This window comes from Phyllopteryx taeniolatus, chromosome 7, assembly GCF_024500385.1.
Source record: "Phyllopteryx taeniolatus isolate TA_2022b chromosome 7, UOR_Ptae_1.2, whole genome shotgun sequence".
NCBI classification, from domain to species: Eukaryota; Metazoa; Chordata; class Actinopteri; order Syngnathiformes; family Syngnathidae; genus Phyllopteryx; species Phyllopteryx taeniolatus.
Genome location: NC_084508.1, coordinates 17,818,065 through 17,840,819, shown reverse-complemented (window position 1 = coordinate 17,840,819; position 22,755 = coordinate 17,818,065). Strand labels below are relative to the sequence as shown.

The following is a 22,755-nucleotide window of genomic DNA, read 5'->3' as shown; positions in this document are numbered from 1 at the left end:
TCATAATTACATGTCCATAGAATCCATTTCTAAGTGGTAATTTATCTGACTAATGGAATTTGGATGGTTTCACAACATATTTGCACTTATGTTCATTTGAGTTTTGCTGAGTTTAGTAAACAAAACAACGACGTTACCACTGTGGAGAAAGTGATGCATAATAATAATAATAATAATAATAATAATAATAAAGAACTACGTAAGCGTCAGTAATTGGTGTCATAAAGTGGGATAACATTGCAAGGACGAATGTGAAGCATTAACATCATACATAATGCATACATAGTTGAACTCAAGTCACACTTTGTTCCAGTAGTTGCGACCACGAAATCACTGATTCGAGTGGACAGAGCGTATCGATCAGGCAGGCAGGCAGGCAGCCAATCAATCAACTTGTGTGCTAATCGACCCCGCGTCTCTCGCTTACCTTCTGACTTGTCTCCGGGGTCTCTCGTCACACTGGGACTGCTCATGCCTCCCGTGGAAAGCAAGGAACATTTCAGTCCCCTTAAAAAGTTCAACAGAAGTGTCGACCGAGGCGAGAGGGTGGAGGGTTTCCGTTTTGGACTTTCAAAATAAAATAAGCAGAGCTCTTAGAAAAGCTGCATGGAAGAGAGGAAAAAAAGACAGCAAAATTATATCCTTGTTTGTTACCCGCAACTTTCTGGTTGTAAAAAAAACTTTTTTTCCTCATGAGTTCAAAACATTGTGAGCAGTTGGCATTGTGTCGTTTGGCAGGAAAATGTTCACCTTTGTGGGTGATGAGCACGTTTTCCTCACAATTCTGAGTTTGAATCTCAGCTCCAGTCTTCCTGCGCAGAGTTAGCATGTTCTCTTGCGTGCCGTGTGTTTTCTTGCAAAAACCTGTATTTTAGATTCATTGAAGACTAAATCAGGGGTCACCAACATGGTGCCCACGAGCACCGCATCAAGACCACATGAGTAGGCCGTGGGCCTACTCTAAAAGTAGCTCACCAGTGAGATGCAATTTTTGTGTGTGTTGCTTGACATTAACACCTGCCAACTCGCCAAATGCATGTGAATTTCAGATAGTTCACTACAGCCACTTTGGCGGGTTGTATTTTGATCGGCAGCCCCGTTGACGACTGTATTTTGATGGGGGGGAAAGTTCTATCAGCTTCATGGATGGATGCTTGTCATTGGGCAGCCATGATACGCTACATTCATGCTAATAAATGAATACGCTCCCTATTGAAAACACAACAAATCATTAAGTTTTAAGAATTATGAGGGGGGGGATTACACAGAAAAAACTGAGAAAAATAATTAGTCAGAAAAACAGAAAGAAATACTCAGAAACACAGAAAAAAATATTTAAAAAAAAACAAAGCCCTCAAAAAAATTCGTTTTTTTTTGTTTTTTTTAAATCCAAGTGAATGCCATACGCGTCCGTACAATATAAATGAGCAGACTGTCGGGAATAAATTTCATGGAACAAATACTAGAATGCAGGTCGTAGATACTGTGCATCCTCAGCAGTTGCTTTATTAAAAGCATTTCACAGTGTTCAAGTGCACGTTGCCGTCGTTGCTGCAGCAGGGGGAGCTGCTGCTTTATGCTTACAGTCTTGTACCTAAAGACAAAAATCCCTACAGTACAAATTCTCGTATTAAAGTCATGGATTTCTGCCGCATAGTTAAAAAGAAAATGTTAAAATAACAGTACTTATCATAGTTAATAAGAAAGAAATACAGATTCAGGTTCAAAAGCAACAAACAATATTTCTGGCACGTTTAACAGTGACAACAAAGTGAAGTTAATTCATTGCTATTAGTGACGTAGAACAACACAAATGTGCAAGTAGATAACAGTGAACATTATCACGGAGGGACACATTAAGCTCAACAATCCAGCTAACAACAAAAGCACAAGTGATGGAGGAAGCGTCTGGTTTCTCTCGGTTGTTATGGAAACCAACATCATCTATGCAGAAATATCTTTTTTTGAGTTGCCTTTGTTGGGGTGGGGTGTTTCCACAATTTTAATTACAATAATTAATGTGATATGAGGGTCACACGGACAAGAATTACGGATAAAACAACAGCATAGAGCAGTGGTTCTCAAAGTGTGGCATGGTGTGGGCGCCCTCTACTGGTACCTCAAAGAATCCAAATTAAAGGTTCAAACTGCATATTACAACGGTTTCAACTTTTTTTATGATTAGTTTAAAAAAAAAATAATAATAATACAGTTTAGTACTTTTGTTAAGTACAATTCAGTTGTATTTAACATTGAAGTATAATTCATTTGCATTTAATCATTTAGGAATGTTTTTTCAAACATTTATTGAGGTACAATTTGTATTTAACTATGTGCAATGCGTTTGATTTGAATCTGTATTTCTACAATGAAGCACAGTGCTAATGTTCCAACTGTGCATAATATTAAATATACTTTTTAGAAATAAAACCTGCACCTCAACAACACGGGCCGACGATGTTACTGTATTTTAATGTTGATCAACTTACTCATGTACTTATTTTTGAGGTGGCATTGTTTGAAAAGCACTGGCCTAGTAGCTTTTCAATACAAAACGGTCATAGCCAGTTATTTCACAGAACATCGTCGTTAGCACGCTGCATTTGGCGGGCCGGGTGGAAAAGATCATCTGAATTTGAGGTTAAAACATCTAAACTGTAATTGGCGGGTGAGCCGCCGTGACGATGACGCCATTGTTACAACATGGCGTCTCGCTATCACAGATTTACCCAGAAGCCAGAGCAACATTGTTAAGTTTTTTTGTTTAAGTTTTTTTTAAATGCTGTTTTATGAAAGGTAAATAACTAATTCCATAAATAATGTGAACATTAATAGAGCTTGTCTGTTTCTGCAGCGTTTATTGTGTCTTAACTTTTTTTTTTTTTTTTTTTAATTAATCTTGCAGAATGACACAGGCCTGTCTCTCACATGTTAATATGTGGGAGGTGAAATAATCTCTTCATTAAACTGCAGTGCCAAAATGAAGTTCTAATGTTTGCTTATATGTACCTAAAATAATAGTTAAGGAGAGAATATGCTCTTACTACTATTTCATTAAATGTTCAAATGGAAAGAAAAGCAATGCGTCCTGAATGGTAAAACTGCATGGGACAAAAACAGCCCTCTGAAAAAGTAGTGGCGACATGTCCCCTCGCCCCCCGTGTGTGACGCACGAGATCTTATAAATCGACTGCAAAAATCTCCAAGGTGCATATTCTCAAAATATATTTTCAGCAGTCCAGCAATAATGATTGTACTCAAAGATACTGTATTATGCTGCAAGTATTTCAAATGAGAAAATAAAACCAAAGAATATTGAGTAACCACAGTAACCCTGAATCCCAATCAGTGCACTTTGTCTCCATAGTGTGACCCAAAAACTGATCGTGCTTGTGTTTGACTGCAAAGTTGTCAAAAAGGAAATCTTAGCTCTCCTGTGGCTTGAGAGGAACAATGCGGGGTTTGGCAGGTCACTGTGACCTAGCAGAAACAGGAGGACATCCTATAAATGAATCACCAATACTAATAGTACGAATACCCTCAAAACAGTCTTCAAACCAGGTTAAAGGAAAATGGATGCCTTTAACTGTTGAATCCCGATACATTTTGAGCACACGTTCTCATTTTCTTATTCAAAGTATTAGTAGAAAGTTTTTGATATGATCCAGGCATCTCAGGATCAGCGAATTTTGACAGCAGGAACTTTACCCTGGAACGAGAAACTTTTGAAAGGATGATCATTTGGACCTATTGTCTAAATTTGGTTCTGGGGTAATTAACAGGGCCGAAAGAAGACTCCGCTTGGGGTGGGGGGGTGTATTTTTGTGGGCTCCAGCTATCTTTTGCGTGGGGTCTGCAGCCCAGAACATAAACTATTAAGGCTGGATTTACACAAGTGCCCATATTTCCATGTACATTTCAACAGATACGTCTGATATACAGTAGCTTTGTTTACATTGATGGAATACATGAAACAACCAATGAGATGCCGTTTGTAAAGCAGCCCACACTGGAAAAACAACAACATTTTGTTATATTTAGGCTTAGCTTCAAACAATTTTTACATTCTTGGGAGTAACTTTTCCGCATATTTCCATTTACAATATTTGTCAACTTTGACATATATTAAATAGTTGAACCCAAATATGTATTAAGTGTGACACAAAAATGTTAAATCTAAACTAAATTGAAATGTTAAATCTACATCCATCCATTTTCTGGACCGCTTATCCTCACTAGGGTGGCGGGCATGCTGGAGCCTATCCCAGCTCTCTTCGGGCAGGAGGCGAGAAAACCCACGCTTAAATCTACATGTTGAATATAAATATCAATGTTAGATTTAGGGGCTCTATATTCGTAGATGCGCCAGCACGGTGTGTGTATATATATATATATATATATATATATTTAACAGGCGGCACGGTGAACGACTGGTTAGCACATCTGCCTCACAGTGCTGGGGACCGGGGTTCAAATCCCGGCCCCGCCTGTGTGGAGTTCGCATGTTCTCCCCTTGCTTGGGTGCGTTTTCTCCGGGCACTCCGGTTTCTTCCCACATCCCAAAAACATGCGTGGTAGGTTAATTGGAAACTCTAAGTTGCCCGTAGGTGTGAATGTGAGCGCAAATGATTGTTTGTTTCCATGTGCCCTGCGATTGGCCGGCGACCGGTTCAGGGTGTACCCAGCCTCCCGCCCGAAGATAGATGGGATAGGCTCCAGCAGCCCGCGACCCGCGTGAGGAGAAGCGGTTATGAAAATGGATGGATGGATGGATATATTCGTAGATGGCGCAATGTGCCAGTGTAAGGCTTTGCGCGTGTTTGCGTATTTGGCAGACGGGTGTGCGCCAAGGTGGGCGGTGCCGACACAGTGAGGGTGTCGGCACTATTGGTGGTGCCGGTGACTGAGGGCTCTATTGACAGTCGTGGGTCATGGATTAGTTTGAATATATGACAATACTTGACAAGATCACATCTTATGCCTGTGTATGTAACAGCACCAAACACAATAGCAAGCAAGGAGCATCTTGGCTCCAGACCAACGAGATTAATGTTATGTAGTGGCCAGCCAAATCCCCAGACCTTAATCCAACAGAGAACTTGCAAGACCAGCGAGGTGACACCAAACATGCTTACAAAGAAATGCAGAGAGGAATTGAGGAATGTAGTCACATTGTCCTGGGCTGAAATACACACTGATGCCCGAAGTTGGTGAGTTAATATCGCCATAAGGTACCCTTGAAACATCATCCCCATTTCACCCCAAAAATTGAGATTGTCCATTGAACTTCATGTTTATTGTATTATAAAGATGTTATGCTATTAGAAATGCATATTGGTCCATCGCCTAAACTTTTGGAAAAAATAAATTGACTGCATGGTCCAGTCTGTACGCAGTATGCATGCAAACCAAAATTGTGAGTTTGCTGACAGGGTGGACATTTTTGGCTAATAGCAGCATTTAATGCGCAAATGATGGACATTCACTTAGCAGCCTGACTGTCTTGTTTAACAAATTTCTGAAAGATTTGTATATCAATTGATATTTTACTGTAACAGAGTAGACATGTTAAGCTTGACAACATCCAACTACACACATAATATGACGGAAATTATGAAACATAAGTGATAATATTTATTCTGGAACTGTTTACTGTTTGAGCCTCCATTGAAGAAAGCAAAAAAATGCTGGTCGCAATGCCAAACATCAGAGGATTTCTTAAAGGGGCAGTTACACCACAAAGACAGAGTGGACAGCAATTTCAGGGACAAAATGTTCAAACAAAATGACTTGTTTTATCAAAAAACAAAAAACAAAACTGTAGTGGATGCTAAAACAATGTTAAAAAAAAGTACTTTAGTGTCATTTAACCACTTATTACACACAATGTTGTCAACATAGCAGCCTGTGAGATATAGCAAAATCCAGAACATCCAGTGAGAAAAAAAAATTGTACAAAATAAAGGAAAGACATTAAAAAAGTCTTAGCATTGTTCTGGTATGTGTGTAAATATTTGACCACTTATAATAAGAGCGCAGTTTCAAAATGTTGCTACATTTTCATGATGGCGATTATGAGTAATTCTGATGAGGAGACCAAACGTACATCTTAGTGATATCGACTCTGGTCAACACAGCTGTGAAGTCGTTCTCAAAAACAGCGGATATAAAAACGAAAATAGTTCTGTGATCCACAGAAATGCAAAAATCTTCAAGCATTTTTCAGTTTCTACAGTAAGTGTTTGAGTTTGTAAAGACACACACTTCTATTATTCTGAACACAACTGTGTAAACCATATCCACAGGTTCTAAATACCATGTCCTCCTATGCCCTCTCTGTCACAGCTGACAATAAGATCCCACAGACTACATCAAGCTTTTTGTCTCTCCGTTGCGATTTGCATGGAACATTATCAAATGGAGCGTACAGATTCCTCCATCTGTTTTCATCATCGTGTTCCTCACGGTCAACCTGACCTCTCGCCCATATGTTCAAACTCTGTGACCCTGATTGACCACAACACACAAACACTGAGGAGCAGCCAAAATCCATCACGATTTCGGGGTCATTGGCCAAGAGTTGCTTTTCTTTTATTTACTCCATGATGGGTAAAACTTCCTTGGAGTGTATTTACATGTATCTCCACAAAAACACTGAATGTAATGTATTTTCGTGTTTGTCTGTTTGATTGTTTGTTTGTTTTTATGGTAATTACTTGTATCATAAGAAAATGGTGATAAAAACACCAAGACTCTTTATGCGCAATATTCTTGGCCCCTTTTGCTGAGCTACTCCAAACAATTTACTTGGGGGAAGAGCGGTAGTAGTTGTACAAGTCAAATTCATCCATCCATCCATCCATTTTCTGAGCCGCTTCTCCTCACTAGGGTCGCGGGCGTGCTGGAGCCTATCCTAGCTGTCATCGGGCAGGAGGCGGGGTACACCCTGAACTGGTTGCCAGCCAATCGCAGAGCACATAGGAACAAACAACCATTCGCACTCACATTCACACCTACGGGCAATATAGAGTCTCCAATTCATGCATGTTTTTGGGATGTGGGAGGAAACCGGAGTGCCCGGAGAAAACCCACGCAGGCACGGGGAGAACATGCAAACTCCACACAGGCGGGGCCGGGGATTGAACCCGGGTCCTCAGAACTGTGAGGCTGACGATCTAACCAGTCGGCCACCGTGCCACCCAAGTCAAATTCATTTCAATGAAATGATGCCCTGAATGACTGTGGATAAATGTAATTTGAAGATAACATTTTCTTTTGAAAAAACATTTGAAAATAAGGAAACCAGTTGTCAAATTGGACATCAGGGAGGTCTATACTCTGCTTCTGGTCAAATAGCCCTCTACTCAAACCCCCCAAAATTGAAATTGAATTATTGTTTTTAACACATAAAATTATTCCTAGTTGAGTTCCCTTTTTGTTGTCTCTTTGGCCCATCCTGTACATACACAACAACTAGATGTTCATTTTAGAGCGGTTTTCCTCATTGCATGACAGGTTGTGCAAACTACATAGTCCGACCTTGAAAGTCTGAGGCCAAAACATATCTTTATCAGAACAATAAAATAATGCTGTGCTAACAGGATGGAGATACCACAATAACTGTCCGTCACATCGGAGCGCGCATCAAAGTCCATGTATGTTGGCAGCAAAACATGTTTTTACTTTCCTTCGATAGGGTCCAGTGAACAAATCAGGAAGAAGTCATAAACCTTCCTTGCCTGCCTTTTGGATTAAACCAGTGATTTCCAACCTTTATGGAGCCAAGGCACATATTATACAATTGAAAAGTCTCACAGCACACCAACAAACAAAAATGCCACAAAAAGTGGATACATTAATTAATGTATGTACTTCCTGCCATCGAAGAGAAGAGCATTTATTTGTTATGTCTGTCACTATGCCTCAATGACATAAATAGATGAACAAAGATACATTATTTATTGTAAATAAAATTTCTTGGGGAGCAATTAAGTAAAATTTTATATTGTCCCACGGCACACCTGAAAAGCGCTCACGGCACACTGGTTGGGAATCACTGGCTTAAACATTAGATAGTACAGTACAGTACAGTACAGTACAGTGTTTTGGTACAACAGAAAACCATTTTTTTTTTTAAAGTGAAGTATGGTGTTGTACAGAGGCCTCAGAAAAACAACATTGCTTTCTGGGTTAAAGTGCAAACTGGAGAAGGGAATTGTAAAAAAAAAAAAAAAAAAGAATGGCAAGAACAGGACCCAGAGCAAGGGACACAAGGATACATACTCTGTGGGTGGAATCTGGGTAAAAGGTCATTACGTATGTGAATAAATAAAGGCTCAACATTTGGAGTGCAAAGAGAAGCTGTTTTTAGTTCCAGGAGGAAATGAATTCCACATGGCAGCAACATACAAATTTAAACAATGTATTTTCATTTTTATTATCATCAGCTTCTTTTGCATGCTCAAGAAGCAGAACAGCACCAGAAATTACCTGGGATTTTCATCCAAGTACAAGTAAATGGAAATTTTAAAAAAACGTACATATGGTGCCCTGCGACTGACTGGCGACCAGTTCAGGGTGTAGTCTGCCTTCAGCCCGAAGTAAGCTGGGATAGGTTCCAGCGCCCCGTGACCCTGAATAGGATAAGTGGTGCAGAGAATGGATGGATGAGAATACATATGAAGATGTTTCTCACATCACAATGCTGCTATAGTAGGCTACAGGGAGTCCTTGGTTTATGCCAGAACGCACTGTTGGCCATAACTATAAAGCAATCCAATGAAAAACAATAAGTAGTGTAGTGGTTAAGAGGTGTGCCTTCTTGTGCCATGTGACAACGTATTCTTATGCCACTGTGTAAACTTGTTCATTGCGCACTGTTTAGAACCTGGAAACGATGCATGTCGAGACTGTTGACCACAACAATATTGAGGTTAAGATAAAGTGTTTAAGAATTAATATTTTACCTGATACATTAGAATTGAATGAGAAGCATGATATAGCACTAATATTGCTAAATGTTGCTAAATTTGCTTGGTGACTACTGTATCTAGCTAGCATCCATCCATTTTCAGTACCGCTTATCCTCACGAGGGTCGCGGGCATGCTGGAGCCTATCCCAGCTTACTCTGGGCAAAAGGTGGGGTACACCCTGAACTGGTCGCCAGCCAATTGCAGGGCACAAACTGTATAAACAAACAAACATTTTGCACCCACATCCCAAAAACCTGCGTGGTAGGTTGATTGAAAACTCAAAATTGCCCGTAGGTGTGCATGTGAGTGTGAATGGTTGTTTGTTTATATGTGCCCTGCGATTGGCTGGCGACCAGTTCAGGTTGTACCCCACCTCTCGTCCGAAGATAGCTGGGATAGGCTCCAGCACACTCGCGGCCCTAGTGAGGAGAAGTGGTAAAGAAAATGGATGGATGGATGGATGGATACTGTACCAGGGGTGGTTAACTTGGTGAGAGCAAAACAAAAAACACCCCACATCATCGTGTAAAGGTTATAGTGCATTTTTGGTTGATCCAGAAAAAGCCAACTATATTCCCAACCTTTTGCAAGTAGTGTATACAGGGACTGTCAATGTATGATATTACAATTACAAAACACACGTGGTGTAACATCACCACACAGCACAAGAAGGTACGCTCAGTTCCTACAGTATTGTTTGAGTGCTCTATATTTATGGATTAGCATCGTGATTTACCTACAAATTTGGGTTCTGTCAATGCATTACGAACTTTACAAAAATGTAACCCCCTATAGCTGTTTGTCACAATATATTTTAGCAGGAGAAATATGATCTCTTAATTCGGTTCTGGTTAGAACTTTTTCAGCACCATTTTGGACCAGCTAGAGGGTCTTTACAGATTTGGACAACCTAAAAGCAAAGGTTGCCATAATCCAGCCTCAATGTCACAAAAACATGAACTAGTTTTTCTGCCTCAGCAAGTGGCAGGAAATTTAAGGGGGAAAAAGGTGGGGAAAAAAGGCTCTTGTTGCATTGGGGAATTGAAGGACAGATCCTGATCAAATAGAAGGCCAAGATTCCTTACGGTGCATCTGGAGATAATTGCAAAGCCATCTAGAGCAGCATCATTTGAGACCGTGCCTCTGAGGTGCTGGTAGCCAAGGACAGTAGTTGTAGTTTTATCGGAGTTCTGTAATAAGAATTTACCACTCATCTAGTTCTTGATGTCTTTGAAGCACACACGGAGTTTAAATAGCCGACCGGTTTCCTCGATAAATAAAGTTGTGTACCACCCGCATAGCAGTGGAAGGTAAGAGAGTGTTTTTAAATAATACGTCCTAAGGGAAGCATGTAAAGATTGAATAGTACTGGTCCAAGCATGTCCCTGTGGGACACCACCTAACTAACTGACTGGCTTATAATTATGACAGTGTCAGAGAGCTATTAATTTGTCTATAGTGTATGTTTATCACTGCAGTTTGCAGTAGTATAAAACAATGATCAACAATGTTTTTATGGCAACATTTTGGACACATCTTTTATTAGTGTGCATTATTATGGCTGGTGAGTGTACAGACTTCTTATTTGTGATCCAGCTGCAGCATTTCAAACTGGCTGATGCAATAGAGCAGGCACGTGACAACAGGCTCACCTTTCACACACTAACCCACTGGTATCTAAAATCACATTCTACCCAGTGGAAGGAAGCTCGTGTGCTGTGCACGTGCAGAGGTGATGGGACATATGTTGTTGTCGTCATCTCTGCAGCGGCCTTGAGGATCATTAACAGAAATTATGGAATGCTTGGGGACGTTCAAGGGATAAAAAACATCCATCCATCCATCATCAAGAATTATTGCGAAGGGTTTGACTGATTGTGTCGTGTTTTATTTGCTGCAGAAAAACTGGAAATGTTTTAAATTTAGTTTGAGGAAAATTGAATGGTGAACAACCTCCAGCAAGACTTTTAGAAAAAAATTCAAATAGAGTCAAAGATTGTTTTAATTTAGATGCTCACAATTGGCTAAACCAGGCGCACCCAAAATATGACCGCATATTGCCACATATGCTCTTTCATCTGTTATTGTCAGGAGTCCTATAATATTTGTTGCATTTATTGGTTAATTAAAATGTATTAATAATTTTTTAATGTCTTTAAATAACCGGTAAGTTAATTTAGTGTGAATAAACAAAAAAAGTACAAGTTGTCAGAATCAGAATCATCTTTATTTGCCAAGTATGTCCAAAAAACACACATGGAATTTGTCTCCGGTAGTCGGAGCCGCTCTAGTACGACAACAGTCAGTTGACAGAAAACACTTTTGAGACATAAAGACATTGAGAAAAACAGTCACTGAGCAATAAAGTTATCTGGTAATGCCGGTACAATTTTTTGTTTGGTTTTTTTGTTTTGACAATTGTGAAAAAAGATGCAGAGTCCTCTAGCACTTAGAGCAGTTTGAATGACTAATCTCGCAATAGTCCGGTGCAATGACCATTGTGCAAAGGGGCGCCGAGACTTCAAGACTATGCAGTTTAAAGTGACGAGTAGTGCGATAATCTGGGACAATGTTGATTGTGCAAATGTTGCAGATACTCCTCAGTCAGTGTGCAGATGGGGCAGATGCTACTCTGGCATGAGTGGCCAGTATTGGTCAACAACAGATATGCAAATAGTGTATGTGGCGAGACTATAGTGAGTGCACGAGTAGTATATAATTGGCCCGACAAATTTGTGACAACAAACTCAGACAAAAGAAATTGCCAGCATGTTGTAATGGAATTGTAGGTTAGGTGTTTAAGAAGTTGATTGCAAGAGGGAAGAAGTTGTTGGAATGTCTGCTAGTTCTAGTTTGCGTTGATCGGTAGCGCCTACCTGAGGGAAGGAGCCGGAAGAGCCGGTGACCGGGATGTGGAGGGTCCGAGAAGATTTTGCACGCTCTTGTCTTAGTTCTGGCAGCGTGCAAGTCCTCAAGTGTGGGTAGGGTACCGACAATACTTTCAGCAGTTGCAGTTGCAGTCGGAGTTTGTCCTTTTTTGTAGCAGCACCAAACCAGACTGTGATGGAAGAACACAGGACTGATTCGATGACCGCTGTGTAGAACTGCCTCAGCAGCTCCCGTGACAGACCGTGCTTTCTCAGAAGCCGCAGGAAGTATATTCTCTGCTGGGCCTTTTTGAGATCGGAGTTGATGTTGATCGCCCACTTCAGGTCCTGAGAGACTTTAATTCCCAGGAATTTGAAGGTCTCGACGGTTGACACGAGGCAGCTGGACAGTGTGAGGGGCAGCTGTGGTGAAGGATGCCTCCTGAAGTCCACAATCATCTACAGTCTTGAGCGTGTTCAGCTCCAAGTTGTGTCGGCCGCACCACAGCTCCAGCCGCGCCACTTCCTGTCGATATGCAGACTCTTCACCGTCCTTGATGAGACTGATGACAGTGGTGTCATCTGCAAACTTCAGGAGTTTGACAGCCGGGTGCGTTGAGGTGCAGTCGTTAGTGTAGAGAGAGAAGAGCAGTGGAGAGAGGACACAACCTTGAGGTGCCCCAGTGCTGATGTTGCATGTGGATGAGGTGGTCTCCCCCTGGCTCACCTGCTGTGTCCTGCCTGTCAGGAAGCTGTAAATCCACTGGCAGATGGCAGGCGAGGCGCTGAGCTGGAGAAGCTTGGAGGAAAGGAGTTCAGGGATGATGGTGTTGAACGCTGAGCTGAAGTCCACGAACAGGATCCTCGCGTAGGTCCCTGTACTGTTGAGGTGATCGAGGATGAAATGCAGTCCCATGTTGACTGCATCATCCGCAGACCTGTTTGCTCGGTAGGCAAACTGCAGGGGTGTGTGTGTGTATATATATATATTTAACAGGCGACTGGTTAGCACATCTGCCTCACAGTTCTGAGGACCGGGGTTCAAATCCCGGCCCGCCTGTGTGGAGTTTGCATGTTCTCCCTGTGCCTGCGAGGGTTTTCTCTGGGCACTCTGGTTTCCTCCCACATCCCAAAAACATGCATGGTAGGTTGTGCTTGGAAACTCTGAATTGCCCTTAGGTGTGAATGTGAGCACGAATGAGTGTTTGTTTCTATGTGCCCTGCGATTGGCTGGTGACCAGTTCAGTCTACCCCGCCTCCCGCCCGAAGATAGCTGGGATAGGCTCCAGCAGCCCCCGATCCTTGTGAGGATAAGCGGTAAAAGAAAATGGATGGATGGATGGATATATTTAACAAGCCACTGATGGTGTAGTGGTACACTCGCCTGACTTTGGTGTGGGCAGCGTGGGTTCAGTTCACTCTGTGAATGTGAGGGCGAATGGTTGTCCATGTCTATATGTGCCCTGCGACTGACTGTCGACCAGTTCAGGGTGTCGTCTGTCTTTCGCCCGAAGTCAGCTGGGATAGGCTCCAGCGCTCCGTGACCCTAACCAGGATAAGCGGTGTTGAAAATGGATGGATGGATATATAATTCAAATTTGTATTAATTAATTCTCCCCTCCTTGAGATGTCACCTTATCGTGGTGGATGGGTTTGTGTGTCCTGATGAGCCTAGGACCTAAGGACTGGGACTTTTCGCCCATGGTAGGGTCACTCATGGCAAAGAGGTCCTAGGTGAGGGAGCAGACAAAGTACGGCTCATAGCCCTCTTATGATGATAAATATAAATTGACCTCGGTTTCCCTTGCCCAGACGCTGGTCACCAGGGCCCTCTGCAGCCAGGCCTGGGAGTGGGCCTCAAGGCGAGAGCCTGGCGGCCGGGCCGGGCCCGATAGGTGCAGCAGGTACAGCCCAAAGAGGCTGGTAGTCCGATCCCCGGCTACAGAAGACCCGCTGGGGACTCCCTCATTCTGCTCGGGAATTTCAATGCTCACGTGAGCAAGGACACAGTGAAACCTGGAAGCGCATCATTGGTAGGAACGCCCTGCCCACAACCAGAACCAGAGTAGTGTTCTGATAGTGGACTTCTGTGCTCGTCATGGACTGTCCATATGAACACCATGTTCAGACAAAAGGGTGTCCACATGTGCACTTGGAACCACGACACCCTTGGCCGCAATTCAATGATTAACTTTCTGGTCGTGTCATCGGACTTGCGGCCGCATGTCTTGGACAGTCGGCTGAAGAGCGGGGTGGAGCTCTCCTCTGGTGAGTTGGCTCCGATGGCGGGGGTTGGAAGCCGGTCTGACCTGGCAGATCCAAATGTATTGTGAGGGTCTGTTGGGAAGGTCTGGCAGACTCCCATGTCAGAAGGAGTTGCGACTCCCACCTCCGACAGAACTTCGTCCATGTCCCAGGGGAAAGAGGGGAAAGTGAGTCTGAGTGGACCATGTTCCGCACATAAATTGTTGAGACAGCCGACCGGAGCTGTGGGCATAAGCTGGTTGGTGCTTGTCGTGGCGGCGAACCCACTGGTGGACTCCAGTGGTAAGGGATGTCATTGAGCTGAAGAAGGAGTCCTATCAGGGCTTTTTGCCCTTTGGGACTCCGGATGCAGCTGATGGGTACCGGCTGGCAGAGTGAAATGCAAAAACCCGGCCATGGGAGGAGCTCGGTGAGGCCATGGAGAATGACTTCCGGACGGCTTCTAGGAAATTCTGGTCCACCATCCGGCTTCTCAGGAGGGGGAAGCAGTGCACCATCAACACTATGTATAGTGGGGACGGCCTCAACTCAGGACATTGTGAGTCGGTGGGTCGAATACTCCGAAGACCTCAATTCCACTGACACGCCTTACCATGAGGAAGCAGAGTCTGGGGACTCTGAGGCGAGTTCTCCTATCACTGGGGTTGAGGTCACTGAGGTGGTTGGAAAAGCTCCTCGGTGGCAGGGCCCCCGGGGTGGATGAGATCCAATCGTAATACCTGAAGGCTCTGGGTGTTGTGGGGCTGTCTTGGTTGATACGCCTCTGCAACATCAGGCACAGTGCCCCTTTTGACCGGACCGGAGGGTGTGTTCCAACTATAAGGGCATCACATTTCTCAGCCTCCCTGTAGTAATGCGGACTCTGTATCGGTCTATCGTGGTGAGGAAGTAGCTCGGCCGAAAGGCAAAGCTCTCAATCTACCGGTCAATCTACATTCCTACCCTCACCTATGGCCACGAGCTGTGGCTCGTGATCGAAAGAACAAGATCGCGGATACAAGTGGCCCAAAATGAGTTTCCTCCGCATGTGTTCTCCCTTAGAGATAGGGTGAGAAGCTCGGTCATCTGGGAGGGGCTCAGAGTCGAGTCGCTGCTCCTTCGCATTGAGAGGAGCCAGATGAGGTGGTTCGGGTATCTGGTTAGGATGCCCCCCGGACGCCTGCCTGGATGTTCCAGGCACATCCCACCAAGAGGAGGCCCCGGGGACAACCCAGGACACGCAGGAGAGACTAAAGTCTGGCTGGCCTAAGAACGCTTCGGGCCCACCCCTGGAAGAGCTGGACAAAGTGGCTGGAGAGAAGGAAGTCGGGGCTTCCCAACTTAAGCTGTCGCCCCCGTGACTTCACCGGTAAGCGGAAGAAAATGGATGGATGAATTAATTGTATTAAATAATTGGTTTATTGATTATAAATAAGCTAATTATAAATAGTACAATAAAAACAATCATTAATTATTTCATTATTAAAATAAAGTATTTTATGTACACATTTCAACTTTTTTTTATCTGTTCATTTTAAAAATTAAATGTGGCCCTTGAGCACAAAGATTTGCCCAACCCTGGCCTAGATGTCAGATTTTTTAATTGGTGAAGTGAACCCAAGTGCTTTTAGTGTAGAACATCACTACACATCTATACTGGGATCAGAGTTCAGGAATTTATATATCAATTTATTTTTGATTTTTTGTTTACAACAAAGGGTACTTGATAACTATTTGGTATTTAATTTACTGAAATAAGAGACATTTTCTACAACGTTATAATATATTGAGGTCCCGCTGTATATAAATACAGTATAATCGCATTCTTTCCATTTTGCTTTATGTGTCCATTCTGGGATGCTGATCATTTCATCAGTTGCTCAGAGAAAAGAAAAGAAAAGAAAGAAAGTGCTGAGAGCAAAAACAGAAGACTGTTCCCCAAATAAAACCAAGCTGGGTTTATTGTCTGGTGACATTATATAGAGAAGGATATGACATTATTGTCAACATCTGACAAAAGCATTATAGTGAGGAAATTAAATTAAATTAAGATCCTTAAACAATATCTTAATTGCCTTATACCTCTTCCTGGGCTTCTCTCAATTACTGTTACACATTTCTTCCACCAAAGAGAAAACATTGTTTTAAGTAAGCTTAACCTCAAATGGAACAGTATGTTTTGACATGCAGGCGTCCAGCTCACCAGCTATGGACGCTGTGCTGTGCCTTACGTCAGCTGAGGAAGAGGATTCTAAAGGATACGTGCAGAGCGACAGCAGGGAAACGTGCTTCGGATCAGCGCCATGGACTGGCATGCCCTCTACATCGCACAAATGTTCTTCTAGATCAACGGACATTTAAAACAATTTTGCAGACTACAATATTTTGTAGAAAGTTAAAATGTGTATGTTATAACAAAACATTATTTTTTTTAAATAATAAAATAAATTCTCATTTTATTCTTGTATTATTTAAAATTAATTTAATTATAATTAATCAACCAATTATTTAATCTAAATTATGATTACATTTGAACTATAATAAATAGTACTTTTTTAATGTAGGTGTCAAATTATTTTAATATTTTTATTTTTGAAATAAACTCACCAATTGACAAATGACTTTTTTTCACAAGAAAATATCAATACTAACAAATTACGATTTACGATTTACCAAATTATTTAATTATCCAATTTTAAGGGGAAAAAACAGCTAAATTACTGCAACAAATATTACAGGACTCTTGATAATGTAAATGCTCGGTGGGGCGAATTAAAAAAAGGAACGGACTTTATGTGACCTGCCGGTCATATTTTACTCAACCCTGATTTACAGTAGGCCAGTGATTCTCAAAGTGTGGTACTAGTAGCACTGGTGGTAGATAGGCTCCAAAATAATCAGTTCAGTTTTATTTTAACTTTTAGTACAATACATTTGCATTTAATCTTTAAGAACTGTTTATTTTTAAACTTATTTAGATGCAATTTTATTTAACTATTATGTGAAATAAATGTTAATCGAATCATTATTTTAGTACAGCTTTTTTTTTTAGCCATCCTAGATTTAAACAGTGTTAATGTTTAAACTGTGCATAATGTTACAGTGGCTTATAATAAATAATAATATATACTTTTAGGGACAAAATGTTTTATGTACACTAAGGCCTACTATGCTACTGTATTTCAATGTTGGTTGTTATGGTGCCACTTAAAGAGCTAAGGCTTTTTTTTAGGTTTAACGTTTTAAAAAACTATTACTTTCTTGGCTTTAGTGTTGCCCTAAAAGTTGGAAGTTTTGCTTACTGACTGAATACACCAACAAGAATCTTCTTCAGACTTCTCACTTTGTAGTAATCGCAATTGTGTTTAAAGAGTTTGCTTACTGAGCCAGACACTGTATACTCCGTAAAAATCTGTTTTATACTATCATGTAGTTTTGAGTCTGTCTAAACAGACTGTACGCGTGTGTGTATTCAGTGATTGTGCAAGGTGTAAACCACATGACTTGTGTCTGGGTGTGCGTGTCCTCATGTGCGTGCCATTGTTTGGGATTTTGATGTCAGGGTGTAAAAAGCCCTGCAGGGTGAACTTTCCCCTACTTCCCACAAGTTCTCCCGAGCATTCCTGATTCATGGTTGAAAACTAGCAGCTACTGGCCCAGTACGCTGATTCACAGAAACAATATTTTACTTCCTAGAATTTGTTTTTCTGGGCTAGGCTATATATAATCGTTATCTTCACTTGATTGTGAATTTTCACTGTGACTTTAACGGGAATTGGAGAACTACAAAAAGTGTTTAAGGGCATGATTGCAAATGTACTTAAGTCATACTTGAAACTTATACAGAATCATGATTAATTTTCATATAGGTGTGATCCTATTGATGGCAAGTGGAATGGAAAATAAATAGATGGTTGGATGTATATTATTTCATATTATCCATCTATGTAACAATTTGTTTTTATTTTCTTTAGAGAAATGAGTGATGCTGGAGTTGTTATTCTGATATAAAGTTTACGGTTGATTGGGTCCATTAAAAAGTGAAAAACAAATATTTTACATTAATAATTAAACATTTAAACATTGCATAAATATATGGTGTCAGAAATAAAGTATTACATCAACAAAAATGCTGCTTCAACTGCAAAATAATAATAGTAGTATAATATTTTACATCAGCCAGAAATGCAGACGTTTCATAGCATCATTTTACAAGTGGTGACCACTATGAAATGTTTCCATCTAAACCTTCCTCCATGCCCACCTCCAAAGCCTTGCGGCCAATCAGCACAGTCCTCAGCTGCAGCGCTCAGCTATAAATACCTCACAATTGCATCTCCAGCACACAACAGACAACAAGATCAGCATTCGAATCTAAACAGCCCAAAGATGAAGACGGTTCAGATTGTCATCTTCGTCCCAGTGTTGCTTTCAAATGCAGCAGCGGGTTTCCCCGTGGACAGAAGGGACAAGTACGCCTCCTGGGACGACGTCAACGTGGTGGCCCACGGCCTGCTGCAGCTGGGCCAGGGTCTCAAGGAGCATGTAGACAAGACCAAAGTTCAGATGAGGGACGTCAGCAGCCAACTGAAAGCCTTCAACGCCACGGTCGCCACAACGGAGAGAAAGCAGCGCGAGCAAGACGCAGCCCTGAAGGCCAGACGGGAGGGGGAGGAAAGGATAGACGAGAAAGTGGAGGAAGTGGTGAAGCAGACCAAGGACATCCGCTCCCGCATGAACTCACTTGAGAAGAACGTGGATGAAATGCTTAAAGTGACACCGGAAGTCAGCTTCAGAGACAACAACTCAACAATGTCATTTATCCAGGTGAGCAGAAAGAAGCTTCAGTTGTTACATGGTGGGAGTGGCTTCAACAACTACAAACATACTCTATCACCTCCACTGCCTGACAGAAAGATGTTGGGTGTATGACATTCTTCCAATGTGTGTTTCCAGAGAGCCTTGGCAGCGCAGAACAGACGCATCGACCAGTTGGTGGACAAAATCAAGCAGCAGCAAGACAAACTGGACAAGCAGAGTTTACACCTGCAGACACTGCAGAGCAAGGTGAGTTGCGAGACCAAAACGCACAACAGTGTGCTTTTGTCCATTGCGACTGACAGTCTCTGTCATTACTCCAGGTTGCACATAAGAGAGTCAAATTCCTCAGGCGAAGGGATGAGGAGACAACACTGAGGGGAGATGCGGCGCTGAGTGATGCCAAAACAGGTCATTAAATAACAGTGAAAAAGTGAATAGTCACTACTTTAGTGCTGCAAATGAGCTACAGAAATGTGTTCAAAGTCACGTATCTTGCATAATTTCACATTTTCTGGTGTGGAAACCAAAACTAATATTAAGTGTTCAATATGTTGAACTTTGACAGTGTGGTAAATGTCGTGTCATGACAACAAGCGGCAAAGACGGATGAGCTATTTAAAGTGATACATTTCAAAATCAAAACTAAACCTTTGATCCTCCAAGAACAAAGTCTGACTTGTTGGCAGGGCTGTTTGCAGACAGTCCAAAGATCAGGCACTGGCTTCCACTGCATGATCTCAACAATCATTATCATTCCTTTGGGCACCAACATGTGTGACAATCTTTGAGCATGGCAGCAACGATATAGTTGAGCAGCTGAAGACTTATGTACAACTATTTGATCTGTTTGTTTTGTTTTGCTCAGGTCTAGCTCGGGATTGCCACGATCTGTTTGTAGAAGGGCAACGAGCCAGCGGCATATACACAATCCAGGCACAGAACTCGCAGCCGTTCAACGTCCTCTGCGAAATGACCTCAGGTGAGGCAAGAAGACGCCTAACTCTAATCCTAAATCTGTCTCGATTACCTACTTTCAGCCTGAAAGCTCAACTTCTCTTTGTTGCTTTCATAGAAGGTGGATGGAACGTCATCCAGAAACGTTTTGATGGCTCGCAAAACTTTAATCAGCTTTGGGGGAGCTACAAAAAAGGCTTTGGCAGCCTGAATGGTGAGGCCAATGTCAACGTTATACATGGAATACATCACAAATTGTACCACAGAACCCCAGTAAGAATAATGAATGATTCCCTTCCCCTCAGGTGAGTTTTGGTTGGGCTTGGAGAACATTCACGCAATCTCCGAACAAGGCCAGTACCTGCTCCAGGTGGAGCTCACGGATTGGGCGGGAGAGACTCAAGCGACACACTATCGCATCCAACTTGATGGAGAGGACAAAAACTACACTCTCCACCTCAAGGAGGATTCTACGTCTGGAGTTCAGGGGGGAGGCATTCTGACGGGTGCCTCGGGTCTTCCTTTCTCTACAGCCGACCGCGACAGTGATCTCGCCGCGGACGACAACTGTGCTGATCTTCACTCAGGTGAGATCTTCATCTGATCTGTTCACGTCAAGCGTGACAGAACAACAGCATAGATTCTAACTGGTCATTTTGTTGCAGGAGGTTGGTGGTTCAGCAACTGCGGCGCCTCAAACCTCAACGGCAAATATCCCAGAAGGCCCGGCACGCTCAGGGCCAGGCCAAGGAGGATGTTTTGGACCTTCGCAAAGAGGCAAAACAATTCTTTAAGGACAACTCTTATGAAGCTTGCACCGATTTCAATAAACCAGCAATAGATTCTTATGCATGTATGCAGCAGAGGACCAAAGCAAGCTGGGAAAACATGATGCATTTGTGATGGAACAACTAAAAATGTAAATAGGCTGACAAACTCAACACGCAGATTTATCATCTGTTTATTGCACTGAATTATCATATATTGCTATGCCATAAGATTTCGCTCAGTCACATTGACAGTTACAAGTATTCCCTTTATAAGGGCTTTAAAAAAAAGAAAAAATAATATATATATATAAGCTGTGTATTATTTTCTTCAATATTTTGTATTCAAATATACCATTTGTAAGAACTGAATGAAAAGTGTTTTCATAAGGTTTGTGTCCCTGGTAAATAATACAGTAGTTAAAAATTCCACACAACGTTTAATTAAACACCCAGGACTGGTCGCCAGTCAATTACAGCGAACATTCCTGTATGATACAGACAGACAAGCATTCAGGCTCACATTCACTCCACCACTCACCGCTCACGCTGCAGTCAGTGGTCCATTTCACCACATGCTTTTCATCCATTGAGCCATCATTTTTTTATTTCATATCCTGGCAAAAAAAAAGCAACACAATAGCAGTTTAGACTATATGTTTGAGTGTTTTTATATTTTTTGTATGGATTTTTGCCTTTTTTAAAATTACTTAAGTTTTTCTTCCTGAGTATAGCTTTAGTATTGGACAAACATCTCTGGATAAAGTAGTAACATTTGAGGGGGATTTGCATTCCCATCAGTATTGACTGAATTAGTTTGGTTACTGCTGAGCGATCAAATACATGGGGAATTCCTGTGGTTATATGAACAGTAATATCTGCACTGAGAGTTAATATGTTGAGTACATTTATGGTGCTTTGCTCCCTGAGTAATGAAAACAGAAACAGTTGAAAGTGGACTTTTACATTTATTCACAGCACACCAAAACTCGTACATCGTTTTTGTCTTTTTTTGTTTGTTTGTTTGTTAACCGATGCTCAGTGAAATGCAAAAAAAAAGTATTCAGACCCCCTTAAATTTTTCACTCTGTTATATTGGAGCCATTTGCTAAAATCATTTAAGTTTCATTTTTTTCCCTCAATGTACACACAGCACCCCATATTGACAGAAAAAAACTGAATTGTTGACATTTTGTAGTAGTATTCAGACCCTTTGCTCAGTATTTAGTAGAAGAACCCTTTTGAGCTAATACAGCCATGAGTCTTTTTGGGAATGATGCAACCAATTTTTCACACCCGGAGTTGGGGATCCTCTGCCATTCCTCCTTGCAGATCCTCTCCAGTTCTGTCAGGTTGGATAGTGAACCTTGGTGGACAGCCATTTTCAGGTCTCTCCAGAGATGTTCAATTGGGTTTAAGTCAGTGCTCTGGCTGGGCCATTCAAGAACAGTTCTGAAGCCACTCCTTCGTTATATTAGCTGTGTGCTTAGGGTCATTGTCTTGTAGGAAGGTGAACCTTCGGCCCAGTCGGAGGTCCTGAGCACTCAGAAGAAGATTTTCGTCCAGGATATCCCTGTACTTGGCCGCATTCATCTTTCCTTCGATTGCAACCAGTCGTCATTGGGTCCCTGCGGCCTCCGGTTGGCCGGTTGTCGTGGCGCCTCGTTGGGGCCGGCGGACGGCCCAGGGTCCCTCGGTGTGGGACGTGTCCTGTCCACCGAGTGGACTCCAGGGCCCGATCCCGCCTCTTGATTGATTAGGTAGGGTCCTCAGCCACCGCGGTGCAGGCACAGAAATTACAGGACACTTCTGTCAGTCATTGTGCATGCGAAACAGTGTCAATTCACTTGCATGTGTCCGCAGCCACACACCCATGGGACCTTTTCACTGGGTGTGGGGCCACTCACTTATTGCGACAAATAACTTATGAATATGCAAATTGCTTGGGTATCCCCTCACTCACACTCTCTTCCTATATACTTTTATAATTTACATAGTCACTCCCACCACACTTCAGTTGTACACTAACATGTGTATGTGTTCACTGTGATGGGTTAAATGCAGAGAACATATTTCATGTACATGCATGCATGTTCATGACAATAAAAGGTGATTCTTCTTCTTCTTGA

At 42.2% G+C, this 22,755-nt stretch overlaps 2 protein-coding genes across 6 annotated transcripts in view; one reads left to right on the top strand and one right to left on the bottom strand.

Annotated features, from left to right (window-relative positions):
* kank3 (KN motif and ankyrin repeat domains 3) overlaps positions 1 to 574 on the bottom strand; it is a 32,159-nt gene extending 31,585 nt beyond the window's left edge. For 2 of the 5 annotated variants that reach the window (XR_009789290.1, XR_009789291.1), the window contains exon 1: positions 428 to 573. The gene's annotated coding sequence lies outside the window, so the exon portion shown is untranslated. Of the gene's footprint in view, positions 1 to 427 lie in introns of all 5 variants that reach the window. The other 3 variants (XR_009789292.1, XM_061778656.1, XM_061778657.1) reach the window with 3 other exon arrangements.
* Positions 575 to 16,630: 16,056 nt separating this feature from the next.
* Positions 16,631 to 22,755, top strand: LOC133480337 (angiopoietin-related protein 4-like). The gene is made up of 7 exons (XM_061778197.1): positions 16,631 to 18,911; positions 19,041 to 19,151; positions 19,226 to 19,313; positions 19,771 to 19,884; positions 19,978 to 20,073; positions 20,165 to 20,446; positions 20,525 to 22,755. Exons 1-7 carry the CDS (start codon positions 18,270 to 18,272, stop codon positions 20,698 to 20,700), a joined length of 1,509 nt encoding a protein of 502 aa, XP_061634181.1. The 5' UTR covers positions 16,631 to 18,269; the 3' UTR covers positions 20,701 to 22,755.